At 62.5% G+C, this 22099-nt stretch overlaps 3 protein-coding genes across 3 annotated transcripts in view; 2 read left to right on the top strand and 1 right to left on the bottom strand.

The window, feature by feature from the left end:
* HIP1 (huntingtin interacting protein 1) overlaps nt 1-1818 on the top strand; it is a 45887-nt gene extending 44069 nt beyond the window's left edge. Inside the window, exons 30-31 of the mRNA XM_017824029.1 lie at nt 264-375; nt 660-1818. Of these exons, the coding sequence (XP_017679518.1) occupies nt 264-375; nt 660-670 (123 nt within the window). The 3' untranslated portion in view covers nt 671-1818. The remainder of the gene's footprint in view (nt 1-263; nt 376-659) is intronic.
* A 1751-nt stretch (nt 1819-3569) lies between these two features.
* Nucleotides 3570-16848, top strand: POM121 (POM121 transmembrane nucleoporin). Its single transcript, XM_017824028.1, has 13 exons — nt 3570-3814; nt 3887-4071; nt 4527-4713; nt 6834-6914; nt 7200-7371; nt 8274-8365; nt 9141-9211; nt 9876-10000; nt 10396-10498; nt 10801-10971; nt 11299-13074; nt 14023-14151; nt 14478-16848. Exons 1-13 carry the CDS (start codon nt 3570-3572, stop codon nt 14570-14572), a joined length of 3432 nt encoding a protein of 1143 aa, XP_017679517.1. The 3' UTR covers nt 14573-16848.
* Nucleotides 16849-17052: 204 nt separating this feature from the next.
* Nucleotides 17053-21228, bottom strand: NSUN5 (NOP2/Sun RNA methyltransferase family member 5). The gene is made up of 10 exons (XM_017824082.1): nt 21113-21228; nt 20864-20986; nt 19848-20019; nt 19660-19768; nt 19235-19373; nt 18736-18851; nt 18230-18408; nt 17945-18149; nt 17722-17874; nt 17053-17543 (listed from the first exon to the last, which is right to left on the bottom strand). Exons 1-10 carry the CDS (start codon nt 21203-21205, stop codon nt 17438-17440), a joined length of 1395 nt encoding a protein of 464 aa, XP_017679571.1. The 5' UTR covers nt 21206-21228; the 3' UTR covers nt 17053-17437.
* Between the last annotated feature and the right edge of the window lie 871 nt (nt 21229-22099).

Below are 22099 nucleotides of genomic sequence, written 5' to 3'. Positions count from 1 at the left end.
CCTCTGCCTGGCACGGGGCAGCCCCAGGAAATTCCTCTTCCCAGGGTGCCCACATGGGTCATTCTGCCTTCACCTGCCTGCACAGGCAGCAGCCACCTGAACCCCACCCCTCCCCACGTCTGCTTGTCACCAGAGCACCTGCGGGATGTACCTCGGTGGTCTTTGGGCTCAATACCGGGGGGATAACGGGTGTGAAAGGGGGTTGCTCAGCCCCACCCCGTGCCAGGGTGCTGGGTGGGCATGTCCTGGGTGGTGTCCCCCAGGTGCGGGTGCTGGAGCTGGAGAACCAGCTGCAGAAGGAGCGGCAGAAGCTGGGGGAGCTGCGCAAGAAGCACTACGAGCTGGCCGGAGTGGCCGAGGGCTGGGAGGAGGATGGTGAGTGCTGCCAGTCCTGCTCCAGCTGGGAAACTGCTCCGGGAAGGAGCAGGGCAGGATGGAGAAGCCCTGCCTGCTGTCCTGGCAGTGGGCAGGCGTGGCTTTCACTCCAGCTGGCACAAACCCAGGGGTAGTTGGCACACACAGGCAAATCCCTGGAGACTCCGACTTGTGGGATCCACATCACCCCTGGGCAGGGGGCTTGGGTGCTGCTGCTCCCAGAGGGATGGGACAGTGGGATATTGGGAGGCACTGCACCCCCTGACCCTCTCTTCCCCCTCCAGCTGCAGAGTAGCCCCAGTGGCAGCAGCAGCCCCCGGGGGACACCTGGGGCCTCGCAGGGGACACCCCTGGGACCCCGTTCGATGCAGCCTTTTGGGAAGATCCCCACGGATCCGGTGCAGAAGCCTCCCCGAAGCACACGCCCCCCTCATCCCCCAGGAGCCGCCTCCGGAGCCCCGGGAGCCACCCGGCGAGGCCCCGGGGCCGGGGGCTCTGCAAAGTGCACGTGTATTTATTAGAGCTGCTGGGGGGTGGGGGGGTCTCCGGGGGGGTCTTTAACCCTTTAGTTTTGTTTTTGCACAGATTCTGGGAACTCTTAGAGCCGGCTCTGGCTGAGCGAGAGCGCTCGGGCTTCTTTCGCCTCTCGCTGCTTTTCCAGCCTTAACCCAGCCCGTGGCTCGGCGTGACCGTCCCCCCGCCCCGGGGATGAGCCTGCTGAAGGCCCCGGGGGTGCCAGCGGGTGGGGGGCAGCTTTTGGAGTGCTGCTGGGCTTGGTGCTAGGTGTGCTCCCCCTCGGCGGGGGCACCGAGTGCCTTTGGCCACTGCAGGGTGGGGCGGTGGCGTTCCCGTGGGATACCCTGTCTGGGGACACCGCAGTGCCGGGAGCAGCCGGGAGAGGGGCCGGCAGCAGGAGGGACGCTGCCATGAGCTCCTACCCCACATCCCAGGTTCCCAAAACGCCCCCCGCAGCGCCCCCCTGAGCTGGGCTGCCCTGCCCCGACAGATCACTGTGTTCATGCCAGCAATAAACCCTCCGCAAGGTGCTGGGCACGGGGTTGGGCCACCACGGTGCCACCGCACAAGCCACCAGCTCCTGGGGACGGGGGTGTGGCTCTAGGGCAGCACAGAGGGTTTCGGGGGGCAGCCAGGGTGCCCCAAAACCAGAGCACCCCAAAACCAGAGCAAGCAGCTCCCTGTCCCCGCTCGCTTTGGTGCCATCCCGGTGTCACCACCAGCCTCTTGGGTGCAGGGGGGACTGGTGCCAGCATGGCCGTGGGGAGAGATGGGCACTAGCCAGGGAACCTTTGTGCCTTGAGCAGGGGGCTCGGAGGGCAGGGGGGTGTTGCCACCTCCGGGCCCCCCAGATGTCCCCGTCCCCTGCGGTCCTGCTGGTGCTCCTGCTGGGGCCAGAGCGTCCCTCCCCTGCTGGGGGCAGGATTTGGCCTTTCTCCCTTTGGGAAGCAGCTGGGCTGTCCCCGCGTGCTTTCCCAGTGACATCCCCCAGCCTCCGGGGCAGTGGGACCTGCCACCACCGCCGCGGCCTCGGAGCTGCCACCGCCCAGCGCAGCCGTCCACCGATCAGGGACCCGCTGACCCCGCGTCCCCAGCCAGCCCTGCTGCCACCCCCAGCCTGCTGGGGGGACCTGGAGGCTCCCCACGGGGGTCCCGCTGCCTCCCCATCCCACCCCGCGCTGGCTCCCCTCGGATGCAATACCAACCATCCCGTTCCTGCCGGACACGGGGAGCCCCAGCACCCTCCCTGCTTTTTTGGGGGAGGGTCTCGCCTGCACCCCCAACTACCTCAGGCCTCGGGGCCGGGGAGCGGCGCGGGGGCAGCGGGGGCGTGGGGACAGTGGCACCGCCCTCGGCCGAATCCACTGTCCCTTTTGTATCACGGGCGGGGGTCCCCGCGGTGTCCCCGGTGCTGGTGACAGGGGCAGGGGCTGCCCCCCCCCGGTGCAGGGCGGGTTGGTTTGGTTTTTCATTGTATGATAACAATGACCCGTCGTGTGTTTGGGATTTTTCAATAAAGCCTTCAGCCCAGCCCTGCGACTCCTCCTGGGGGGCAGATGCTGCAGTGGGGGGGCCGTGCAGACCATCCTGCGCTGCAGGGCCGTGGCAAGAGGGTCCTGCTGCTGGGTGGCCCACGGACAGGGATCTCGGGGGAATGTCCCTTCCTAACCGTGCTTAGCCCACGCTGGGCACACTCAGTGTCTCCCAGCCCTGCCAGGGCCACCTGGACCTGGGGTGACACCATGGGGTGTCCCCACGGCAGTGTTCTGTATGATCCCTGCCACGGTCCCTTCCTGCCATTGTCCCTCCCATTATCCCTTCCTGCACAGTCTTTGCCATTGTCCCTGTCGTTGTCTCAGCCTGTCATGACTCGGCCACGATTCCTCTCAGCCCTGGTCCCTGCCGTGGTCCCTGCTCCTCAGGACCCGACTGGCCGGCAGCAGGACAGGATATCCCCTGGGACAGCCATGTCCCCCGGGGTCCCCCCTGGCACAGCGAGCCACTGCGACCCTCCCACAGCGCCACGTGGGTGACTGTCCCCGGCCCTGCCCTCAGAGCGGGACAGCACCGGGGGCTTCGGGGGGTCTCGGGGCCGGGCGGGGACACGTGGGAGGGGCTGGGGCGGGGCCGGGCGAGGCCACGCCCGCCACTAAAGGCCCTCTAACCGCGCCGCGCAGCGCATGCCGGGAGCCCGCGGGGGGCGGCTCCGCTCGGCCGGGAAGCCCCGCCCACCGCTACAAGCCACTCCCACCCCCTCTCATCTGGAAGCCTCTCCCGCCCGCCCCCCCAGCCCCGGATGCCGTGGAAGCTCCGCGCCCGCGAAGCCCCTCCCACGGGGAGCGCCGAGAGGGTCGGCTCTTCTGGAGGTTCGGCTCCAGAGGGTCGGCTCCGCTCGCACCGGAGAGCTCCGCCCACCTCAAAAAGCCCCGCCCACCCGGGAGCCCCGGTCCCGCTCACCCGCAGAGCCCCGCCCACCCCTCTGAGACCACGCCCACTTTCTAAGCCCCGCCCACAGTTACGCCAGAGGGCCGTCCCCGCTCAACCCGGAACCCACCCCCACCCGCTAAGCCCCGCCTCCGTGTAGCCCGGCCCATCCCTGAGGCACCGCCCACCATTTAAAAACCCCGCCCCCGCGCTGTGCGCGCGCAGAGCACGCCGGGAGCGGCGGGCGCGCGGCGATGGCGGGCGCGGGGCCGGGCGGGCGGGACGGGGCCGTGAGGGCCGCGCTGGCCGTGGCCGCGGCGCTGGCGCTCGCCCTGGCCTGCGTGCTGCTGCGGGGCGCGCTGCTGGGCGCGGCGGCGCTGGGCGCGGCGGGCGCCTGGTGCGCCATGCGGCCCGGCCCGCCCGCGTCGCGCCCGCCCGCCAAACCCGCCGCCAACGGCGGCCCGGCCGTGAGGGCCGCGCCGCGCCGAGCACAGCCCGGGTAAGGACGGGAGGGATGGGGGGAGCGGGCGGGGGGAGGCCCGCCACGCACTGACCGCGCTGTGTCCCGCAGGGCCCCGCGCTGCCCGCCGCAGCCCCCTCGCCGCCGGTACCCGCTGCCGCAACCCCGCCCGGCCGCGCCGCTCGGCCTGACCACCGCCCGCTGGGAGGGCGGCTCGCCCCGCGCCGCGCCCTGGGCCCGCCGGGCCGGCCCGCTCCGCAGCCCCGTCACCGTGAGGATCGCACCGCCCGCCGCCAGTATCACCCGCGCCCCGGCGTGAGTTCCGGGGGACTGGGATACACCGGGAGGATCAGAGGGGGATTCCGGGATACACCGGGGAATCACAGAGGGGGATTGCGGGACACACCGAGGAATCACAGAGAGGACGGGGACACACCGCGAGGAGCCCGGTTATCAGCCACTGAGGGGACCGGGACACACTGGAGGGAATCACAGGGAGTACTGCAGGGACACACCGGGGGAAGCCCCCTTATAACCACAGGAATACTGGACACATCGGGGGGAACCCCCTTATTAGCCACAGGGGATATCGAGACACACTGGGGGAAGCCGCATTATCAGCCCTGGGAGTACCATCCCATCCTGAGTGCTGCCACATGGCTGGGAGGATGGTGTGATCTAAACCTCCAGAAGAGCCGTGTCCCCCTTTCCGTGGGGGAATTCTGAGCAGTGATCCCAGCTAGCCTAACAGTGTGCTCTGCTCTGCCCCCCAGCCTGGAGCAGCTGGTCTCACCCCTGGCCTTCTCAGCCACCAGCAGCCCTGACCCGTGTGCCAAGGAGACTGTGCTGAATGCCATCAGAGAGAGCAGGAAAAGGGCTGTGGAAGAAGAGGAGGAGGAGGAGCAGACCTTTGCCAACGATCAGGAGAGCAAGAGAAGGTAATGAGGGAGCAGTTCAGGTCACTGGTGGTGTGTTGGGAAGGTCACAGATGGGGCTCTCGCTCCAGTGGTGACCAATGGGATCTGTCCCAGAGAGTGCCATGTGTGGTGTGACCAGGATCTGGGCTGGAAGAGCACTGTGGTAAGGGAACTGCAGGGAGGAAGCACACCCCATCCATCACCTGGCCCTTGGGGCTGTGTCAGACAGTCCTCTGAGGCTCCTGTTGTCCTTGAGATCAAAGGGATGTGGTTTAGGTGTGGGTCCCGTGTGTTCCTTTGCCTGGCTGGGGTTGGGAAGGGCTGGGATGTGGTTTGGGAAGCTTGGCTGGGGAATGGTTTGTCTTCTCACAGGGATTTGCAGACTGGGAAGGCGTGGTGGGAAGTGCTGGTGTCTGCTGCGGGCTCTGTCCTTCAGTCAGCCCTGGGCTCCCAAGAGAGATGGGATCCCTGGCTGGAAGGATCCCTCTTGGAAAGCTCCACACATTTCCTTCATGGGCTGAGTGAGCAAAGGGAGGTGAAATGTGAGGGTAAACAGGAGACACTGCTGCTTCTGTTAGTCGAGGTCAGCGACTTGCAGCCCTGAGCCTCAGGGAAGGAGGGTGCAGTGTTTTTGCCAGCGCCCTGGGAAGGACCAGGAGTAAATCCTGACTGCAAGGTCTGCTGGAGTCCAACAGCCCAGGCACAGCACTGCCTCACTGCCCTGCACTCATGCAGTCATGGAATGGCCTGGGTTGGAAGGAACCTTAAAAACCATCTCATTCCACCCCCTGCCATGGGCAGGGGCACCTTCCACTAGACCAGGTTGCTCCAACCTGGCGTTGGACACTTCCAGGGATTGGGCAGCCACAGCTTCTCTGTGTAACCTGTGCCATGGCGTCCCCACCCTCACAGGGAAGAATTTCTTCGGTATAGCCAACCTAAATGTCCCCTTTTTCAGTGTGAACTCATCACTCCTTGTCCTGTCACTACACTTCCTGCTGCAGTCCTTCTCCAGCTCTGTTGTAGGCCCCTTCAGATCCTGGAAGGCTACTGAGTTCTCCCTGGAACCTTCTCTTCTCCAGGCTGAGCAGCCCCAGCTTTCTTAGCCTGTCTCCATAGGGAAGTTGCTCCAGTCCCCCTACCAACTTTGTGGCCTTCTCTGGACTTGCTCCAACTTGCTTCATCCTTCCCAGTTGTGTCCATGGAGGCTGTTCCCTCTGGGCTGGGGCTGGTCTGGGCAGGGAGCTGGAACACTGCAGAGAGTGGCTTGGGCAGTGCCCAGGCACATTGTCCTGCTGCTGGAGGTGACCCAGAGAGCACGGCAGGGCAAGGCAGGGCACGCCATCCTCCTCCAGCACCGAATTCCCATCTTTGGATGCTTGACTTGGTTTATCTGAGCCAAGCAGGACAACAACAGGATGGGTGCACAGAGGGGATCAGCTCAGGGGTTTTCTTTATTCTGTTTTAATATGCCGATACACAACTCTGCCACAAAAGCCAATTTTGAAGGCATTCCTGTCTGGGAAGCACAAGGAATGCTCGTAGGCAGAAAATTCCGGGACCCTGGAGGGCAGAAAGGAGCTGTGTCAGCTGGAGAGCGCGGGGTGGCCTGTGCTGTGGGGTAGGCGTGCTCAGAGCTTGAGGAGAGCTGTCCTACACCTCCAGCTCTGCTTCACAGCAAGCTTTGCTTTGGGACTTTCACACTTCAGATCCTCATGGAATCATTGTGGGAAGGGGAATTCGGCTTCTGACTCAAACAGTCCAGGGCATTGGTTCGGCAGAAAGTTGGAGATGGGAGTTTCAAAGCTCGGGTCAGTTCAGAGAGATTCAGCAGCTCATTTCTGGAAGCATTTTGGCTTAGAGTAAAGGACTTGTGCAAAAGATTTTTGTTTTCTTATGCCCAAACTGCTGTGCCCAGCAGGATGTTGGCATTTGGGGTGAGAGTCAGTGAGGACAGGCCCGGGGCGAGAGAAAATCCGCAGGAGTCTGCAGATGTGGAAGAACTTTGTCCTGGGTATTGGGTCCCAGGAAAACAAGCAGGGTTTGAGCTCTCCCAGTGTTGAGCCTGCCTGGAAAGGGGCCTCTCCCCAGGCTGGGAGAGGCTTCCATACTGCCCCAGGCTTCCACCCTCTCTCCCGCAGGCGCCACGACAGCAGTGGAAGTGGGCAATCAGCGTTTGAGCCGCTGGTAGCCAACGGTGCCCCCGCCTCTCTCGTACCCAAGTAAGTGCCCACTGGGCCAAAAGCAATTTCTGGGATGGGGGGGCGGGGAGAGCAAAAATCTGTGGGATCTGGAAAAGGGGCTTGGATTTTGCTTGCAGAGCCTGGCTTTGGGGGAGAGCAGGAGAGGCTGTCGGTCTGTCACCCTGTGACAGCAGGGCTGTGCTGCTGCTGAGGGTTATTCCCAAGCCTGTAAGGAGTGGGATTGCCTTCCTCCACCTGCCTGGCATGGAAAGGACTTTTGGGCAGAGCAGGGGAGCTCACCGAGCCTTCACACCCCTCCTGCAGGCCGGGCTCTCTGAAGAGGGGCCTTGTCTCTCACTGCCCCGACGACTGCTCCAACAAGAGGTCCCGCACGTCCTCCATGAGCTCCCTCAGCAACACGTACTCCGGGGGCATCCCCAGCTCCATCCGCAACGCCATCACCAGCTCCTACAGCTCCAGCCGGGGCCTGGCACAGGTACGGACACCTGGGCTGCACATTCCTCTGGGATCACCCGTGGAATCCCAGTGCTGGGCTCATCAAGAGCAGCGTGGCTGGCTGCCTGTTTCTGGTGTGGCTCAGCTCACGTCCCCGAGGGCCAGGTGGGCTGTGGGTCCAGCAGCAATGTTCCTTGTTTTCTGGGGAGTCCCAGGCTGAGCTGCCCTGCTGCTTTTGCACCAAACCAAGGATGAGGCTGTTTTACTCTCCCTCCTCATCCCTGGCCAGTCTGCAAGGCTGGATAGATGCAGGTGAAAGTTAAAAAAAAAAAGGCTTTGCTGCGCTGACACCTTTTGAGCTGGAGTCAGCAGTGTGGGAGCCATGTGTTCCCTCTCTGACCCAGGTCCCAGCTGCTCACTGATGCAGCACTGCTTGTATCCTGCTTGGGCTTGCAGATGTGCCAGGGACACTTAGCCATGGCCACTGGAGCTCTGTCTGTGTGGGGAAAGCTTTGCTCCAAGAAGTGGTAGGGAGAGGTTTGCTGGGGCAGGGGAGAGTCAGATCCTTGCGTTGGGATCCTGCTCTGAACTCCTGGCAAGGAGGTGCTGGCTCCTGCCAGAGCAGCCCCACACACATGAGGGTGCCCAAGGCAGCTGGGTGGCCCCTGTCTGTGTCACACAAAGGCAAGAGCTAGCCCAGCAGTGTCCTAGCCCTGGACGCTGCTTTTTCCCCATGTGGGTTCAGCTTGGGGTGGCCAGGCATTGAGCTTCCCAAAATGTGGAAGGGAGTTAAGTGGTGGTGAAGCAGGAGGGGCTCTGGACTCGTTGGGCTCATTATCCACAGTCCCGGGTGATGGGATTGAGTGGGGATGAGCAGGGGGGAGAGGGCTCTGCTCCCTGCCAGCCCCCCAGCGAGTTATTGCTGGTGTCTCTTTATTCCAGCTGTGGAAGAGAAGTGGTGTGAACGTGTCCCCAATGTCCAGCCCAGCGTCCTCCCGTCCCCAGACCCCAGAGTGGCCTCTGAAGAAAGCCAGGTAACCAGCCTCTCACAGAGCCAGCTGGGAACGGAGCTGTCGCCTTCCCAGCCAACCCAGTGCCCAAGTCCCACTTTCCACTGGAGCTGGGACAGTCCAGACTCCTCTCCAAGACGTGATGGTGGGTCACTCACTGGTGTGGAGACCCCCTTGTCGTGTCGATTGGCCCCCCTGTTGCCTTGTGGCATTGCAGTGCCACCCCTGCCCTGCTCCCAGGCCGGGTCGGAGATATAAGGGCTCAAGTTGCTGCAGAGGTGATGGTGCCTTATGGCAGTGGCACGGCCTGGGTTGGTGGTTGCTGGAACACTGGGAAAAGACAGGCCCTGATTTTTGCCATCTCCTCAAAATCAAATCCCAGGGCTGTATCGTAGTGCCTGCCTTCGAGCACAGCCCATGTTCTCCTCTCTCCCAAATCAGAGGAGCCTGAGGTTGTGTCAGAACTGAAGTCAACACGATCACCTGGTTGACACAATCACCTGGTGACAGGCTGAGTCTAACTTGTGAGGGGCAGTGCTCCTATCCAGGACCCCCAGCTGCCCCCCAGGGCTGACCCATCCTGAGGAGGGGGTGCAGGCCCAGCCAAGCTGGGGCTGGAGCAGGAAGCAGCTCCTCTGCCTGGAGCTGCACAAGGTTCTTGTCCCAAGGTCTGTTTGCAGGCAGCAAAGAAACACCAGGGGTGCTGGTGGGAATCCTCAGTGTGTTCAGTCTCGTCCTGTTCCCTGGGATGGGGCTGAGCCCAGGATTGATCCTAACTGGCTGTCTCCTGTTTGCACAGGGAAGAGGAGTCACATCGTTCCAACACTTCCACCCCAGTGAAGTCGGACAAGGAGCTGCAGACAGAGAAAGGTGAGTGTAGGTGGGCCCTGGCTCTGCACCTGGGTTGAATGGGCCACCAAGGTGAGCAAAATCACAACAGGAGGTAGCTGAGGTAGCTAAGGCCTGCAGTGAGATTGGCTTGAGAGGTCATCTGGAAACTCAGAATGTGCTGCTCCCAAAGCAGTGCTACTTCAGCTGGCCTCAGGGACTGCCCTAGTGGGATTTCCAGGTGATTAGGGGGGTGCTGACAGTGTTGGGGTACTAGCAGATGCCTGGGAACTGGCTTGCAAGGGGGAACTCCAGCTCCCAACCCAGCACGGGTTCAGGTGTCAGCCTTGGCCAAGACCTGCTGTGGTGAGTGGAGCTCTGATCAAATTCCAGGCTGAGCTTATTCCAATGCTTCCTCAGCTAAAATGGAGAGGCAGCCCTCTGTGCCTGTGGCAGGTGGGCCCCATGGTACGGTGCAGGGACCGTCCCTGGAGTTGGGAAGGGGTTGCTGACCCACAGAGCCCCAGCAGGCTCTTGTCCCAGTCTCCCCTCTCTTCCAGCTGCTCTTCCAGGGCATCAGAGCAGCTGAAAGCCTTGCCCCTGGCTCTGCCCTCCAAGATGGGCCATCCAGAGAGGGGTTGGGACAGCCCCATCAGTACAACCAGGCACCTGCCCGGAGCTGGGCCTGACCTATCTCCTTCTGCAGTGGCGGAGTCGCCGGTGTGGAAGAAGCAGAATTCCCTGAGCCCGCCGTCGGCGCCGGGGAGCAGCGGGAAGCGCAAGCGGAAGATCCCGTTGCTGTCGTCGCTCCGTGGGGACCAGCTGGTGCTGGTACGTCGCTGTCTCGCAGCCCCTCTGGCCCCGCTCTGGCAATAGAATGTGCTCACTGCAATTTCTGCAGGGCTGGGGGGACACTGACCTGCCTGCCCTCAGGAAGGAGGCCCCGTCCTTGGCCGAGTGGGAAGTGACGCTGTCCCCAGCCCCAGTGTCTGGTGGGCTGTGCGTGGTTGTGCTGCCTGCTGCCGGACCAGGTAATGCCTGGGGAAGGCCTGCCGTGCCCTCAGTGCCACGCCGGGGGTCCAGCAGAGTCGGGGACCGGAGCTCCGCGGTAGCTGCGGCAGGACCAGCTGCTTCACGGGGCTTGCCACGGCCAGTCGCCAGCACACCTTCCGAGAGGCTCTGCTTCCCTGGGAAGGAGCTAAGCTGCTGCTGCTCTCTCTTGGCAGCCCCCGCCGCCTCAGCTGGGCTACTCCATCACCTCGGAGGACCTGGATGCGGAGAAGAAGGCAATGCTGCAGTGGTTCAACAGTGTCTTGGAGGATAAGGCTGGTAAGGGCGGGCTGGGAACATGAAGGGTGGCAGGAGCAAGCCCAGGTGTGGGCTGGTAGAGCAGTGGGCTGTCTGTAGCACAGTCTGGGGAAGCACCTGGGTTTGTCCTGCCTCAGTCTGGGGCTGCTCTTTTTGCCTTCACAGTGAGGAGATCTCATGCCCCAGTGTCCCCAGGGTGCTGTGTGAGGTTCCCCAGGGCTGTGGGGTGTTGGTGTTGTTTCCCTGCCTGCTGGAGAAGCTCTGCTAAGGGTCTGTCCCCCACAGCCGGTTGTGGATCCTGATTCCTTGCTCCTTCCCTGTAGATGCAGTCCCCAGCACCACTGCAGAGATGACGCCCGTGTCCAAGCCGCTGGTGTTCACCGTGACCTCCTCAGGGCCTGCACCTGCCTCCACAGCTCCTACATTGGCCAGCTCCTCACTCCTGGACAGCCTGAAGAAGATGCAGAGCAGCCAGGCTGCACCCACAGCACCAGGTGAGGGGGGGGAGGAGGGTCAGCAGAATGGGACCCCGGCAGAGCCGGGCAGTCACAGCAGGAGCTCCACGTTTCCTCTGTGAGGCAGGTGACAAACCCTCCTGCTCAAATGCTCCTCTGGCAGCAGAGCTGGCAGGTAGGTCTCAAAGGGGCACATTTGGGGACACCAAGCCCCTGGTCCTGCTGGGGGCTGTGGTAAGTGTGGAGGGCTGGGTGTGGTGGGGGCTGCTCCAGGAGGCTTTGCACCAGCAGGTGGGTGCCTGGCAGAAGGGCGGGCTGTCTGTAGGTGCCCCTCTATCCCTAAATAAGCTCTCTCCCCCTTTCCAGACACCACTGGAGCTGCAGCAGCATCCCAACCACCTCCATCAGCTGCACAGCCACCCGCCCCCACGGTGTCTCTGGAGTCAAGCTCTCTGCCTGACACCTCTGCCGACATCAAGCCTGTGCCCGTGCTGAGCACACCTGCCCCCCCTGCCCTGGGGGTGCAGCCCCCAAACAGCCTGGCACCTTCTGCGTTCACTGAGCTGGGCCAGACCCCCAGCAGATCTCCCTCTCTCCCGAAGCCAAGCATCCTGTTTGGAATGCTGAATACCCCTCCTGCCAGCCAGCCAGCGGCGACCGTGGCCACTGCTGTGCCCACCACGGCCACTGCCATGCCCATTACAGCCACTGCTGCGCCCACCCCGACCACTGCTGTGCCCACTGCAGCCACTGCCATGGCCACCACGACTACTGCCATGCCCACCCCCATGTTCAAACCCATCTTTGGTGCTGTGCTGAAGAGCGAGAGCACGGCAGCCTGCACGGCTGTCACCTCCACCACAGCCACCGTGTCTGCGAGCTCAGGCCCTTCCTCGACGTCCTCCACCACCACCACCACCATGTTCAAGCCCATCTTCGGCAGCGTCACCACAGCCTCGTCTCCAGCAAAAGTCTCTCCTTTCGCCTTCAAACCGACGGCACAACCAGCCCCAGAGCGGCCCGGAGCCTCCTCGCCTACCCCGGCGTTCACGGGCCTTCCCAACATCATTTTCACCACTGCAGCTACGACAGCCACCACCCAGAGCTCCTCCACGGATGCCACCATTAAACCCGTCTTCAGCTTCGGACTGACCCCGCCCGCCTCCACGGGCCCTGCCGCCAGCTCGGCTGTCACCGTCACCGCTGCCACCTCCACCAGCGCGGCACAGCCCTTCCTGTTCGGGGCCCCGGCCAGCTCCGCTCCCAGCACAGAAACCAACTTTGCCACCCCAGGGCCCGTGTTCCAGTTCGGGAAGCCACCTCTGGCCACGGTCACTGCCACCACCACTGCCGCAGCAGGCCCTGCCTTTGGCCAGGCACCTTCAAGTTCCACAGCTGCTGCCACCACCACTGCGGGCTTTAGCATATTTGGGGGCACCACACTGACCTCCTCTGCCCCAGCCACCACAGCTCAAGCGCCGCTGACATTCGGCTCCTCCGTTTCAGCTTTTGGCAGCTCCTTCAGCGCCGGTGCAAAGCCACCACCGCCGTACCCCGGCACTGGGAGCGCCTTCAGCGCCGGGGCTGCCGACAGCCAAGCGTCTGCCAGCAAACCCGCTGCCGGCCCCGTCAGCTTCGCCCCCCCGTTCAGTTTCGGAGCCCCCCTGGCACAGTCGGCGGCTCAACCAGCATTTGGCAGCGGTGCCCAGACAGCCTTTGGCACGACCAGCGCCCAGGGCTCCTTCGGCACCAGCAGCACCCAGGCAGCGTTCGGCGGCACCACCACCTCGGTGTTCTCCTTCGGGACAGCCACCTCCACCACATCCAGCTTCGGTGCCACCACCCAGACCACGAGCAGCAGCGCCGGTGGCACCGTCTTCGGCACCACCCCGTCTCCGTTCACCTTCGGGGCCACCACCCAGCCGGGCCCCTCGGCCGGCGCCTTCGGGATGAACGCGCCGGGCCTCAGCAGCGGCTCCCCGGCCGTGGCCTTCAACTTCGGGGCTGGGCAGAGCGGGACGGCCCCGGCAGCAGCGCCCTTCGGCTCCTCCCTGCAGCAGAACACGCTGGGGGCACCGGGCCAGAGCACCCCCTTTGCCTTCACCATGACCAGCACCTCCAACAGCAAGCCCGCCTTCGGAGGTGAGTCAGCATGGAATGGTTTGGGTTGGAAGGGACCTTAAAGATCATGTTTCACTCCCCTGCTATGGGCAGGGACACCTTCCACTAGCCCAGGTTGCTCCAACCCCTGTCCAACCTGGCCTTGGACACTTCCAGGGACGGAAGGCAGCTACAGCTTCTCTGGGCAACCTGTGCCAGGGCCTCACCACCCTCACAGGGAAGAATGTTTTCACTATGTAACCTGTATGTCCCCTCTTTCACTTTGAACCCATTACTCCTTGTCCTGTCACTGCAGGCCATGTTGGGGGTTTGGAGTTGGGCAGCAGCATTCCTGATGGACATTGCCAAGCTCCCAGGCTCCACAGTCCTGGAGAGGCCGGTGCTCCTGCTGTGCAGAGCCTCTCTGTGCAAAGGGAAGGCACTTCCAATCCTCCCTGTCCAGAGCCTCAGCCCTCAGTGGTGGAGGGGAATCCTTAAACTCTCCACGGCCCTTCTGAAGGCACCAGCTCCCTGGCTCTACCCCCAGCCAGGTGTCCTGCAGGAGCCAAGGTTGTGCCAGTCCCTAACAGCCACCTGGAGCTCCTTGGCAGGCAGAGAAGTTGCCAGCCAGTGACTACCATGTCTTTGTCCTCACTTTCAGGGTTTCCCTAACATTTCACACCTTCACTGGGCCATCCCAGCTACCACCAGAACTAAAACCCACACGCTGAGCAACTGCTTGATGTAGAAAGACAGAGGCCTTTGTTCCTCCCTGGCAAATCCTTCTGTGCAGCCCCGCTGCCAGGAGAGCCCAGGGATTACCCAGAGAGTGTAACTTTGGCATTAAAAGGGCTTTTTGGGAGCAGAGGCCAGGAGCTTCAGCCCCTGCAGAGTCCTGTGTGTCCTGTGGGTGCCACTGGCTCCCAAAGGCTCTTCTTCCTTTGCCAACCCCAGCTCACAGTGACCTGTTGCTGATTCTGTGATTTGCAGGAGCTCCTGCGCCCACCTTTGGGCAGAACGCACCCGTCCCAGGAGCTGTGGGCAGTGGAAGCAGCACCCTTTCCTTCAGGACACCCAGCACTCCTGCCTCAGGCTTTGGAGGAGTCGGCTCATCCTTTGGTAAGGAGTGAGATGGTGCTCCAGCCTTGGGGAGCTCGTGGGTCATGGTGTCTCCTCGGGCTGGGGACAGTAGCAGGGCTCCCAGATGTGTTCTGGGAGCTGGCTCAGGTGGTACATGCTGGGCTTGAGGGACACCAAACCTGTTCCTCCCAGGGTGGGCATCACACTGTTCCTGTGTTGGGCATCACGCTGTTCCCATGCCAGGCATCACACTGTTCCCGTGTCGGGCATCACACTGTTCCCGTGTTGGGCATCACACTGTTCCCAGGGTGGGCATTATGCTGCCCCCAAGGCTGCAGGGCCCTGAGCCACCTTTCTGCTTCCAGGTTCGTCCGCCCCCACCTTCTCCATCGGGGCAGGATCCAAGACGGGCGCTCGCCAGCGGCTGCAGGCACGGAGGCAGCACACCCGCAAAAAGTGACCCCGGTGCTGCTGGGCCCCTCTGGCCCACGTGTGGGGGGCTCCAGGCTGGAGCTGTCCCTGTGGTGGGACCAGGCCCCATCCCTGCCACTCACCAGAGCCTGTGCCGGGTGGCTGGGATGGGATAAACCAAACTCTTGTTACTTGAACAGTTCAGAGCCAAGGCTGGACAACCCTCTGTACATATCCACAACGTCCCTTCCCTCACTTTATTTTGCCATGTTTAATGACGTGTAAATTTTTCCCCATTTGCTTCTTCCAGCTGTTCCTGTGCCCCCCCTCAGCCCTCAGCCAGCCCTGGGGCTTTGTCCCGCTCAGAGCCCCACTGGGGCCATGCTGCAGCTCCAGGCTGCCCAGGGACCCCATCTTCACCAGTCCCAAAGTCTTTCCCATTGTCATCCCGTGGCCTGGTGAACACAGTCCCATCCCTGCCACTGGGGTTGGTGCCAGCCTGGTGCTGCCCCGGTGCCGTGGCTGACCAGCATGGCTGCAGCTGAGTGACCTAATTTGTCACCTCTAGCCAAGGACACACCATACCCCTGGGCCTGTGCTGGAGGCACGGGGTGAGGATGGGGATCCCCCCACCCCTCTCCCATCCCCGCTGCTCCGTGGGGCTGTGGGCTGCCCCCACCCCGCTCCCCCTGGTCTGCTTTATCCGTGCTCCCGTTGTGCGCTCACTGAATCGAGTTTGGAGGAAGAGCTGAACCGTGTGTGTGGCGGCATGTTGGTTATGCCGGATTTGCTGTTTGGAGTTTCTTTTTTGGGGGGCGCCGGTCCCTGGGGGGGGGACGTGCCCCAGCTAATTGGGTGTTGACAGTAGCATCACTGCGTGGCTGCTCGTGCTGGGGAGTTGTCCCTTCCATGTCGTGACTGAAAGGCAGCTGGGCCGGGGGGGGGGTGGTTTCAACCCTGGCAGTCTCTCCCCTCCCTTCCTCTCACTCCTGGTGCCCCCTCCCCACCTGGGAGGGGGAGATGTGGAGCCACTCCCAGGATTCCAGAGCGGATGGGTTCTCCTCACCCCTCCCAAGTCCAAAGTGCTTTTCATTTTTAGCTCATCCCCCTCCCTTTGGGTTTTACCAGCTCTGAGGAGCTGCAATGCTGCCTCCCCTGTCCCCATCCAGCCAGGAGCGGGGATCCCACCCTTCCCTGCCTGGGAGCTTCATGGGAAGAGACTGCCAGAGCTGGGGGTCACCCAAGAGCCACCTCCTGCCTTGCCCAGGGCAAGGGATGGGCACCCCATTCCCAGGAGTGCTCTGCTGCCAGGTTTTTACTCTCCGAGCCGTGTGAGTGTGTGTGTCTGCTGAGGTCTAAATTAAAAAAAAAAAGCAAGAAAAAAAGACAAAAAAAAAATTACAAATATTTAAACGTTTTTTAACAAAATAAAAATTTATTTTTATATTTAAGCTAAATTGCCTTCAAATTCCTTCAAGCTTGGTTCAGTGAGGTTGCCAGCTGTTAGTGCTTAGCTGTTCCCACCCCGGCTGTGCCCACCAAGATGTGCTGTGCTGGGAAAGGCAGCTGCATCCCGTGGGCTCTGCCGTGCTCCCCCTGCTGTACATCATCCCCTTCCTTTTAAAAGTGATGTATGTGGATGTGACTAAACCTTTTCTTTCTTTTTTTTTCCTCTCTTTTTTTTAATTATTTCTCTGAGGGTGAGGAGCAGGAGCTCTCATGTTACGGTGCTGAGTGCCAGGGACAAGGTGTCTCTCCGGGCAGGAAGGGCAGGTGACAGGCTCTGTGTGGCACAGAGGGGACACAAAGGACCTGCAGGTGCTGGTGGGGGTGGTTCTGGCCATCCTTCACCAGCATAGCTGAGGGTGCAGTGGGCTGAGAGCAGCCAGGCTGAGAAAACATATCCTTGGAGTTTGAGGAAGTGGCTGGGACAGGATTAGTGCCCACCAAGACTGACCCTGGGTATCCCTCCCTCTGCCCCAGGCAGGGTGGTGGGCCAGGAGAGCACCCACTCCCTATCCTCAGGGGTGCCAGAGTTTGGCCAGATCTGCTCCAGCAAGACCTGTGTGCCAGAGGGAGATGGGAATGAGCAGGGACAAGGTCCGTGTAGTCCCACACGCCCAGCCCTGTGAGGTGCCAGGCTGTCCCTTCCCTGCCACACAGCCCCTGCTGGGAGAGCCCCCTGTGCCTGGGGAGAGGCTGGGTTTTAACTGACTCAAGACTTGGATCATTCCTGGTGTGGCTGATGAGGATTTTAGTGTGAATGTGCAATTTTTGTTTCCTTGCTTCTTCTGTCCCTGGTTTAAAATAAAACGACTGTGTTCACACGTGTGCGATTCCTGGGGCTGGGCAGGGACATGTGGGGCTGGTGGGGTTCAGGTGCCACTTCCAGCACACTGGCTCGTGTGTCCTTGCTCCCCCTGGTCAAAGGCAGGTGCAGGGACAGGATTATCATTATTATTAATTCACTTTTTCCCTTCCTGCTTTGCCTCCACTATGAGCAGGGCAGGACTGCACAAACAAGCTGGAAACGACAGTAGAGAAACTTTATTCTGCTTCATTTCTACAGTTAAAAGCTTTTTTGAAGCTCCACATCAGGCTGGGGTCAGGACTTTTTTTTGGGGGGGGGACATGATAAAACAACCCCTTTCATTGAGCTGCAGCACCCCAGCCCTGCAGGGTGCAGAGTGGAGGTTGCCTTGGGGGCAAACCTGAGGGGGGTTGGCTGCAAGGGGCAGCCCTGGGTGACCAGTTCCCCCTCCCTGGTACTGAGGTGACCCCAGGGCTGGCACTCAGTGCAGGGGTTACAGACTTCCCACCGCAGCTGCAGCTGGCACAAAGCCTGACTTGTGCCCAGGCAGTAGGAGTGTTCCCTGCAGCCCCAGCTGGGCAGGGGGCAGTCCAAAAAACTGTTTCACTCTTTCACCCGCTGCTTTTTCCTTTTCCTCTTCCTGGGAGCTGCTCCTGGCTCCGTTTCCTCTCTGGGCTGTGGCTTCTCCTCAGCTGCCACAGGCAGGGAGCTGCAGACAAGAGCAAACATCCTGAGCCAACCCACCAGTGCCCCAGCTCCTGCCTCCTGCTCCTGCACCCACCCAGACCCCTCCACCTCCCCTCACACCCTCCCCTGGGTGCCCAGCAACCCTGGCCTTGGCCGTGGTGCCCCCCAGAAGCAGCTGGAGCCCCTCAGAGCCCTCTCACCTGGGGGCATCAGCCCCTTCCTCGCACCGCTCCAGCACAGCCACAAAGAAGCCCTGGGTGAGGGTCTCTGCCGGGGACGCTCGGAGGCAGCTCTCGGCTCCAGGGAAGGCAGCGAGTCCTCGGCAGGGCCAGGATGGGAAGGCGGTCACCAGCCTGCGGATTGGAATGAGGGTCAGCACCAAACCCTGCCCTACAGCCCCCTGAGCCCCCCAGGCAGACCCACCTGAAGGCTGAGCCCCGCTCCTGCAGCACAGCCTGCACCACGTCCTCGTTCTCCTCGCGGTGCAGGGAGCAGGTGGAGTAGACCAGGCGCCGGAGGGCCGGGAAGCTCAGGGCGTGGCCCAGGACCCGCCGCTGGAACCCGGCCAGCGCCTGCAGCCGCTCAGCACTCGGGGCCACCTCCTCCCCTGGCCCCCGGGTCACCATCCCTGCAGGACAGGAGCTGTCACCGGGGGTCTGCACACCCCCAACCCGGCTACTCAGGAGCAGCCAGAGCCCCCTGTGTTACCTGAGCCGCTGCAGGATGGGTCGAGCAGGATATGGGTCACCCTGCTGTACTTGGGGTCTCCAGGGTCCACGGCCAGGAAGTCCTGCTGGGCCAGCTGGCAGCCAGTGACCCCTGCCCGTGCCAGCAGCGTGTTCATGGTGGCCACACGCTTGGGGTCCACGTCAAAGGCAAAGATCTGGCTGAAGGCAGAGCACAGTGCCCAAGACAGGCATGAACACCCCACCCGGCCCCAGGAACCCCCAGACACCAGGCAGGCACAGCCTGGGAGCTGCCCTCACCCCGCAGGGGTATGGAGCAGATCCGTGGTCAGGGGCTGGGAGTGAACCCCGACGTGATTCACCTCCCCTCAGGTGTTCCAGTGGCCCAGTGCTGTCAGAGCCACCAGCTCACCTGAGTTTTTGGGGCAGGGTGACAGCCTCTGCCACCTTCTTGTGCTCTCTATGGGCTTGTGGGGACCACGGCCACCTTTCCTTCTCCTTCCACCCCCCCTACAAACCTGCCCTCACCCCTTGTTCCTCAGGATGGCAGCCAGGTGGCTGGTTTTGTTCCCAGGGGCAGCACAGGCATCGATGACGTGGGAACCAGCAGTAGGGCTGAGGAGGAAGGCAGGGAGGCAGCTGGCCTGCAAGAAGGACAAGCCTGTGAGAGGGGTGGGCAGCAGCACCCCAACCCCTCCTCAGGGCACAGCTGGCACTGTGTGGTCACAGGGACCACAGTGACACAGGGCCAAGGCCACCACAACCCTCCACTGGAAGTTTTACCCAGTCCACAGCCCCGTGCTCCTCCCAGCTGCTGGTCCCCCAGCTCCCATGGAGGGTTTTATAGCCCAGGAATTCATCCCAAACCTACAGGCTATGGAAGCAAAGCCTCAGGGAAGGCTGCATCCACAGTTTCTGCTTAGACCTAAGTGCTGCAGCAAAGCCCAGCCCTCGTGGAAGGACCTGACCCTCCACCCCATCAACGGTTTTCCCATCCCTGCATCCTCCTGCTCCCCAGTTCCTCCACCTTGTCCTGCAGAATGATGTGTCCTGAAGTATACAGCAGGTTGTCGTGGAGGTCTGTCTGCGGAGGGAAAACCAGCAGCTCTGGGAGATGAGGATCCAACAAGAACTTCTTTCCGGAGAGGGCCCTCAGCTCCTCCAAGCTGCCCATGAGACATGTGGAGGATGAATACACATAGTCCTGGCTCACTGTGGCCATGGCAGAGCCCTCCAGAGCCCAGGCTGAGAATCCCTCTCATCCCACAGTTCCTCCCCAGCTCCAGGCAGCACCCAGAGAGGCAGAAACTAAGAGTGTGGGGTGATGGAAACCTCGACCCAGCCACCCTGAGCACCAAGACCAGCAACCCTTCAACCCTCCAGACCTCATCCCAAGCCCCTGCTGCTTGCTGACACCCCAGGTAAGGTGGGACAGCAGGAAGAAACCCTCACCTGGCTGCCTTGCCCAGGTAGGAGTATCCCTGGCGCTTGAAGAAGTCGATCACATCGTCCACACAAGTCTTCAGGGTGTTGACCCGGACGTAGCGCGGGACCTGGGAGGCTGCGGGGGCCAGGCGGGTCAGACACAGCCCCCCACAGCTCCCAGCACATGGTGCCCACCCAGCCCTGAGCCCTCTCACCTGCGGGACTCGCCTGCTCCGGGGCCAGCAGGTCCTCGTTGCGGCTCACCTTGTGCCGCACCTTCAGCCGGGCCAGCTCGGCCTCCAGCCGCGCCCGGTGCCGCCGGGCCAGCGCCTTCCAGCGGCCCCCGCACTTGAGCCCTTTGCCGAAGAGCAGGTCATACACCAGCACCTGCGGGGAGGGCACGGGGTGAGCCGGGACACCAGGGCCTCAGGGACACCACGGCCCCAGGGACAGCTCGGCTCTGGGACACCACAGCTCCAGGGACATCCCGGCTCCAAGACATCACAGCCCCAGGGACTGCATGGCTCCAGGGACATCCTGGCTCTGGTATATCTCGGCTCCAGGACATCCCAGCCCCGGGACACCACAGCCCCAGGGACTGCATGGCTCCAGGGACCCCACAGCTCCAGGGACATCCTGGCTCTGCTACATCCCGGCTCCAGGACATCCCAGCCCCCGGACCCCTCGGGTTGGAGACATCCCAGCCCCGGGACCCCACGAGTTCGGGACATCCCAGCCCCGGGACCCCAAGGGTTTGGGACATCCCAGCCCCGGGACCCCACGAGTTCGGGACATCCCAGCCCCGGGACCCCTCGGGTTGGAGACATCCCAGCCCCGGGACATCACAGCCCCAGGGACCGCATGGCTCCAGGGACCCCACAGCTCCAGGGACATCCTGGCTCTGCTACATCTCAGCTCCAGGACATCCCAGCCCCGGGACCCCTCGGGTTGGAGATATTCCAGCCCACGGACTCCTCGGGTTCGGGACATCCCAGCCCCGGGACCTCACAGGTTCGGGACGTCCCAGCCCCGGGACCCCTCGGGTTGGAGACATCCCAGCCCCGGGACCCCACGGGTTCGGGACATCCCAGCCCCAGGACCCCAAGGGTTTGGGACATCCCAGCCCCGGGACCCCACGAGTTCGGGACATCCCAGCCCCGGGACCCCTCGGGTTGGAGACATCCCAGCCCCGGGACCCCACGGCTCCGGGGACACCTCGCCCCCCCCGTACCTTGGCCAGCTGCGGGGGCAGCTTCTTCTCGGCCTGCAGCAGCGCGGCTCCATCCAGCAGCTTCTCGAGCACCGGCGCGTAGCGGAGGGTCTCGGACACCAGCGCGTACAGCTGCCGGACGTGCTGCGGGGCGGGCAGGGCTCAGCATCGCCGCACACCCCGGGGCTCCCCCACACCCCCGGGTCCGACACCACCACCACCCCTCTCTTCCCGGGTCTCCCCGTCCCTCCCTTCCCCCTCCGGGCGCACCGGGAAGCCGCTGTTGTACACGAGGCTCTTGAGGCCGCCCTGGCCGCGCTCCAGCCCGTCCAGCACCGCGGCGGCCGCGCTGTACAGCGCCATGTGCGCTCCGCCGATCCTCCTGCCCCGAGGGGGCGAGCGCGGGATGCGGGCTCGGGATCCGGGATCCGGCTCCGCCTCCGCGCCGGGGGAAGCGGACGCTTCCCCCGGCGCGGAGGCGGAACCGGATCCCGGTCACCCTGGTGATCCTGGTCACCCTGGTCACCCCGGTGATCCCAGGCACCCTGGTGATCCTGGTCACCCCGGTGATCCCAGGCACCCTGGCCCACTCAGCTCTTGTCTCTCAGTGACCCCACGTCAGCCAGCAGTCAGCCCGCCCAACTCAAACTTTCTTTTTTTGGGAAGGATGTGCCACAAAGACCCTGGCTCGCACTTTTCAGGCAGACGAGCTGATGTGGTTCGAAGCTGGCTCCGTGCCAAGTCTCCAGACCTTACCACAAGAAGTCTCCTGTCCCTGTCCCGTCCCCCCCCCCCCACCAAACCTCAGGGAGAAGAGGGAGAAAAACAACTAAGAAAACCCAAAACGAGAGAGAGAGAGACAGCTAAAGTGATATATATATAAATATATTTACAGCTATGTTACGGTTATATACAATTGAAATATATACGATTTCACAAGGTGTATACAATTTCGCAAGGGAAAGGGGAGGGGGAAGGGAAAAGGAACAAAACCAAAATAAAATATATATATAGATATATATATATCCCAATTAGTAGCCCAATAGGGGCCTCTGGTGGTCTAGTGGTTAGGGTTCGATTCCCAGCCCCCAGGGCAGATGGAGCTCATCAGCCTTGTAAGGCAATCCATCTAAGAGAAGGTCACTCTAAACAAACCTACGTCCTGGGGACCTCACTGCCACTGTCCAAGTTTGCTTGGCCCCGGCAGATGAACCTCAGGATTAAAGGGTGGGCTCAGTTCAGCGCACGCTGGGTCTC

Source organism: Lepidothrix coronata, unplaced genomic scaffold (assembly GCF_001604755.1).
Source record: "Lepidothrix coronata isolate B3197 unplaced genomic scaffold, Lepidothrix_coronata-1.0 Scaffold108, whole genome shotgun sequence".
Classification (NCBI taxonomy): Eukaryota; Metazoa; Chordata; class Aves; order Passeriformes; family Pipridae; genus Lepidothrix; species Lepidothrix coronata.
Note: the sequence above shows the minus strand (reverse complement) of the source record. Positions and strands in the feature narration are given on the sequence as shown.